We start from the raw sequence: 6722 nt of genomic DNA, 5'->3' as shown, positions 1-6722 counted from the left end.
AAGCAGGGGTTATACTGTGGGGGAGGGACATACAAAGCAACAAAGAGATAATCTTATAAATGTGTTAGAAACAAATGCATGAAATAAAAAAGCATTAAAATACATATCTGAGGGTTCATTTTCCTAACATCACATTATCTGACCTTTTCCGCTTGACTCATACATATACTAGATATTGCAAATAAGGGAAACCATGGAACCTATGTTTCTTTGGGCCTGGCTTACTTCACTTAATATAATTTTTTCCAAGTTTTTCCATTTCCTAACAAATGGGGCAGTGTCATTCTTTCTGATGGAGGCATAGAATTTCATTGTGTATATATACCACATATTCTTAATCCATTCACCTACTGAGGGGCATCTGGGTTGGTTCAATATCTTAGCTATGGTAAATAATGCTGTAATAAACATAGTTGTGCAGGTAGCTTTAGTGTGGTCTTGTTTGTAAACCTTTGCATTCTTTTCTATTTCAAAATAAAATTTGTTGCAGGAATATGTGACATTTTTCATCATTAACTTATCAGGGACTGTACAGTAAGCATTTCATCCACAATATGTTACAACTGGTCTCTGTCTCTCAAAACAAATTTCTTTGCATGAACTGTTTCATGGTTAAGAGGATCAAACTCTAGGTAAGGTGAATATAAGGACCACTTCATTAATCTTGAAGTTTTGTACTTTTAATGTCACAAACGTTAGGCCTTGTTGGGGAACTAGAGCTCATGCTGTTACACTCCCATTGTAAAAGCACTTGAGTGAAGTACATTTACTTCAAGTCTTCCTATTGTGTTCCTAGCGTTACTTTGGGTGGTTGTTATACCACAAAAGTGCTGGGTTTTCTGGTTCTTCCCTCAAGAGAGCCAGTTGAGAAGCAGAAGCTCAGCAGCCAAGCCCCTGTTGTCCCTCAGTTTGTGCTCAGCTCCCTCTGTGGTTTCTGCCACTGTGTCTCTCAGAGCACAGTAGTACACAGCCGAGTCTGACTCTAGGACTGCAGCTTTCTTCAAGTGGAAGGCGGTGCTTTCTCTGTCATATATGGCTTCAAATCCTTTGTGGTTTCCCTTGTCATTGGCCTTGGTGACTTTAAAGAGGAGCTGGGGACCTTCTCCAGGATACTGGATGTACCAGAAGAGAGTTGGGTAATATGTTGCTTCATAGGAACAGTTCACAGTCAGGGAAGCCCCTTCAGAGAGGGTCACATGGCCTTGTGTCTGGGTCACCGAGTCTCCATGGCTTCCCCCTGAAACACAAAAAATATGAGAATCCAGTGTGAGTTATCTGGGTCTCCTTGGTATGATCTGGGGTCTGCCTCTTAGAACAAACTGGTTAAAGATTTTTGTCAAAAATTAATGGTGGAAGAATCAAAGCTGATATGCAATTTTCCTCACCAAGCATTAAGAGCAGTACAATCACTGCTCCTTGAGAACAGCTCATTTCTAGAGCTTCTGCAGTCTGTGAATCTTAACTTCTTACTGTAAGGAAAGGTGAAGTTCACAGGGAAAAGATAAAGGTGAGATGAAGATGACAACAGGAAGTGGGTGTGTTAGGAAGATGTGCCTCCCCCTCAAGGACAGGAAATAAAGTTAGATGATGGTTATCTTTTCTCTCAAAAGTCTGTGTTGAGGGGCACAGAAGGTGGCTCAGTGGTAGAGCACTTGTCTTGCATACATGAGGCCCTGGGTTTGATTCCTCAGCACCACATAGACAGAAAAATCTGGAAGTGGCACTGTGGCTCAAGTGGTAGAGTGCTAGCCTTGAACTGAAATGCTGAAGGACAGCACCCAGGCCCAGAGTTCAGGCTCCAGGGCCAGCAAAAAAAGTGAACTGAGCATCCACTTCTCCCTTTTTACTAAGATGTCTGACAGCCTACTTATTGTACTTTGAAATTCTAAAGGAAACTTGCTCTTTTTCTTGTGTTTATTTTTTCCGTGAATGTGGCCCGTTTGGGAAACTCCATGCCATAACATGTCTAAGAAGCATTTAATTTACTTTTTCCTGATTAGACATTTTGACCATTCTGACCCATGGAAACGTCATAAGAATCTACTCTGGCATACAGTCATAGGAAGGCTAATGCATGTTTAATCATTATTAGAAGACTTTGTGTTACACAGTCTTACAGGTTTTTTCCCCTTTTTCACTATTTTCCCACCTAAATCCTAGGAAATGGTTAGCAAATGTTTCCTTCCTTTTTTAAAAAAATAATAATCTTTATTGAAAAGGTGATGAGCAGGAAAGTTACAGTTACATTAGATAGGTAATGAATATATTTGTTTTTAAACACTCTTAAGAATAAACAATTAGTCTTTGGTTGAGAAAATACCATTGCTTTTAATATCATACAGATTCACATTTAAGACCTCATTTATGAGAGACATAATTTAATAAAGCTTCTTAAAGAAAAAGGAAACATTTATATTGTGGGTAGGTATAATTATTAAAACTTTTCATATAACTGGGAGATGGGTCATGGATAGAGTGACTGCCTAGTATGCAAGAGACCCTGAGTTTAGCACCACAGATAATGCAACTCTTAGTTTGAAGAACACATTAATTAATGTTATTAAACCTTTACAAAATTGCCAGGAATCAGTATCTTTTGATCTAGGACTTTAAATGATTTCTGGATAGTGAAACTAATATATTGCACTCAGAGTAATTAAAAAAAAATATCTATAAGTAGTTGTACAAGGAAGTTACCATTGAATAAAGCAATTTATGAATATAATGCATATTGATCAATGTCACACCTTTCAACATTCTCACTCATCCCTCCCAAATGACCCTTCCCCCACTTTTCTTAACTTTGTAGAATGCACATTGAATTGTTGACTGCATTCTACTGCTCACTTGTTTTTTTTCTGCTCCTCTCCCCATGATCTTACCTCACCACTTTCAAGTACCTGTTTCCTGGTGTTGATTTTGTGGAACTTTTACTTTGTCTTTCTAAGTAGTTATATTATTTGAATATATTGCATACCACCTAATGTATTTTCTGATTAGTTTATAAGCTAATTCTAGCTTCTATATATGAGGAGAATTTGCAAAATTTGTCTTTCTAGGTCTGATTTACTTCACTTAGTGTAAGTTTTTTTCCCCCAAGTCTTCCCATTTCTTTACAAATGATTCTTTACAAATCATTCTAATGCATGAGTAAAATTCCATTTTGTATATATACAACATTCATCCATTGAGGGGCATCTGGGCTGGTTGCATATCTCGGTTATTGTAAATAGTGCTACAATGAACATGGTTGTGCTGGTGACTTTATTGTAACCAGGTGAGTGGTCTTTTGGATAGATGCTCAGTAGTGGAATTTCTGGGTAATACGGTAGTCCTGTTTATCTTATGAGGAACCACAATAGTGCTTTCCAGAGTGGTGGAGAAATGCAGCCACAGTGTGTTAAAGATCCTATCTGGCCGCATCTTTGCCAGCATCTGTTATTACTTGTATTCTTGATGATGGCCATCTAACTGGACTGAGGTAGAATCTGTGTTGCTTTAATTTGCATTTGCTTTATGGCCAGAGAATGATGGATGAGTGTAATGCTGGTTTTATAGAGTGAATTTGGGAGTAATGTCCCTTTTCTACTTCAATTGGAGATTTTGAGGAATACTGGTGTTAGTTTTCCCTTAAAGAGCTTATAGACTTCTTCTATAAAGCCATCATGGAGTCCTTGGGATTTTCTTGAATAGAAAATCTTTTAATATATTTAAATTTCATTGTTTGTTATGAGTTTATTGGTTTATATGTTCTTGTCTCAATTTAGATATATTTATGTTATTTAGGAATATAAACATTTCTACTAGATTCTCCAATAGGTAAAGGTTTTTCAAGTATTCCCTGATAATAATCTGAATATTGCTTTAATCTGTTATGATGCTTTCTCTTTCATTTCTGATATTATTTATTTGATTTCTCTTATTCTTTTAGACAATTTTCCATGGATCTATAAATTTTCTTTTTTTTAAAGAACCAGCTTAATTGTTTTGTTGATTTTTTGTGTGTTTTTATTAATAGTCTCTAATTCATTTATTTCTGATCAAAGTTTTATATTTCTTTCCATCTATTAGTTTTTAGGTTTAGCTTGTTCTTATTCTTCTAGGAGCTTGATGTGCATTATTAGGGTATTGATTTGAGATTTCTGTCATTGGTTGATGTGGCACTCATAGTTATACACTCTACTCTGAGTACTGTCTTTGCTGTGTGTCTCAGAGGAACTAATATTTCATATGTTATTTTATATTGAATTCTAGAAATATATGAATTTTGTTCTTATCTCTTCAATGACCCTCTAATTGCTGAATAGCAATATATTACTGCATTTCTCTGAGTTTAGGTATTTTCTGTGATCGCTTGTGTTGTTGAGCTCTAATTGTATTCTGCTGTTGTCTAACAGGATGCAGGGAGTAATCTCAATTTGTTTTTGAATTTATACAGATTTGTTTTGTGACCAAGGAGAATGTGATACTGCTGGGTGAAAGATTCTGTAGATATCTGTTAGGTCTACCTGTTCACTATGGTTACATAGGTCTGAGGTTTCTTTGCTGAATTTATGCATGGATGATCTATCCAAAGGTGATAATGAAGTATTGAAGTCACCAATAATTAATTAGTTTGGATTTATGTGTGTTTTTAGGTCATTTAGTATTTGTTTGATGAAGTTGGGGTTGCCAGCATTCAGTATATCGATAATTAGAATTGCTATATCCTTCTGTTAGAAAGTTCCCTTTACAAATATGTAATATCCTGTGTCATTTCCAATGAAATTTATCTATTTTATTTATTTTATCTGATATTATTATTGTAGTGTTTATTATTTAGTACTGCAGTGTGACCTGTTTATGAAGATCATTTGCTTGAAAATCTTCGTTTCAGCCTTTCACCTTAAATAGACATTTGTGGAATTTTTTGTCAGTTATATGTTTCTCCTGTAGGCAGAAGATGTGAATGGGTGTTTCTTTATCCAACCAGCCACTCTATGACCTTTGATAAGAGAATTAATCCTGTTGATATTGAGTATTAGAAATGAGAGGTAAGTGATAGCTCCTGTAATTTTAACCCCCATTTTTAAAAGTTGTGCCTATGCTATTCTTACCATATCTATCTGCTTATCTGGCAGGGTCTGAAACATGAAATTGACATGAACTAGGCAGGGAAACCAGATGCCTTTGAATATCTCTGTTGGTTCAGTGGAGATAAATTGTCTTAGTTTTAATTTTTATAAAATGATTTTTTTTGCCCTTCAGTAATGGAGGAAAGCTTGGCTGGATACAGTATTCTCAGGTGTTAATTGTTTGATTTCAATACTTGACATACATCATGTCAAGCCTTCCTTGTTTTTAGTGAGAAATATGCAGTTATTCTGACAGGTTTTCTTTTATAAATAATCAAATCTTTTCATTCTGACAACTTTAAATATCCTCTCCTTGTTCTCTATTGATCCAGTTTGGGTCATGATGTGGCAGTAGTATGAGGTGCTTTTCTAGTCTGGTCTGCTGGGGTTCTTAAGATCTCTTGTATCTGAATATCACCTCTTGTATCTTGTATATCACTCTTTTTGGAAGTTTTGGAAAGTTCTCTTTTTGAAGTTCTCATTTTGGAAATTCTCTGCTAAATTCTATCAAACTGCCTTTTCTATTTCCTCAATAGCTATTAGCTGCAAATTAAATCTTCTAATTGAGTCTTGAAGTTCTTGCAAGCTCCCTTCCTATATCTTGGATTTCTTCTGTATGATTATCTCCTCTCCTTTATTCTATCTACTTTATCTTCACCCCCTAAGACTCTGTTCTACAACATCTCTTCTGCCACAGAGATTTTCAACTTTAGTTTTTACTTCTTTGCTTTCGGTTTGGTCATTTTAAAGGTTTCTATATGTTTATGGAAGTCTTTGTTTACCTCTTATATTGACTTCTTTACTTCACTGATTTATCTGTGCCTTCTTTCATCTATTTTAACTAAGTGGTCATTTTTAATCACTGGACTCCTTGCCATCTCTTTGAATTCCTTTAGCTTTCTATTGTGTTCCTCATAAATTCTTTCATTATTTTGGGTTAGTCTTGTTGCATTCACAAAATATCATATAGGTTTGCTGACATTTTGTGTACCATTTTTACCAGTAGACCTTTTAGCTCTATGTGTAGAGATATTTCTAGATTATTATATTTGTATCCTATTGTTAAATAGTTGTTGTTTTCTGGGGGTGTGGTGCTTCCTTGATTTCTCATATTTCTCATATTTTTGTGATGGGCTTTGCACATTTGGAGATATCTAATATCTTCCAAACACTTTGGTCTTTGTATTCTTGATTAGCAAGGCAGTCAATGTTTTTATGGGGTGTGTCTCTTTACTGGTGTAGCATATATGTCAGCTTTGGTACCTCATCCCAGCCTAAATGGTTGAAATCTTACATATACTAAAGTGTCTTGGTTCACCTTTTCTATATCACCAGTCTTGTATGTTTATAGGATTGGAGGAGTTCTCCTACTTCTTTATGAGTGGGGAAGAGTCAGTCACTTGATGGATGAAAATCAGACCATTAGCCTCTGCACCTGCTTTCATGGATTACAGCTGGGAAAGGTTTCTAATTCTCTTCTGTGTCCCAGACAGGTCTCTGATTTTGGCACTGCCTTTGGTTCCTGTCCCTGTAATGTGCACCACAAGGCTGGAGGCTGGAAGCTTATGCTTCAAATAGCTCTGTCTGGGACCTGAGATCAGGGTTGGG

At 35.9% G+C, this 6722-nt stretch overlaps 1 gene segment (V, D, J or C); it reads right to left on the bottom strand.

Annotated features, from left to right (window-relative positions):
* Positions 1-851: 851 nt before the first annotated feature.
* Positions 852-1445, bottom strand: LOC122125411. The segment is given in 2 exon segments: positions 852-1237; positions 1386-1445. Coding segments are annotated over 2 exon segments (432 nt in total).
* Positions 1446-6722: the final 5277 nt, after the last annotated feature.

Source organism: Dipodomys spectabilis, unplaced genomic scaffold (genome assembly GCF_019054845.1).
Source record: "Dipodomys spectabilis isolate Male_0828 unplaced genomic scaffold, ASM1905484v1 ptg000265l, whole genome shotgun sequence".
Lineage (NCBI taxonomy): Eukaryota > Metazoa > Chordata > Mammalia > Rodentia > Heteromyidae > Dipodomys > Dipodomys spectabilis.
Note: the sequence above shows the minus strand (reverse complement) of the source record. Positions and strands in the feature narration are given on the sequence as shown.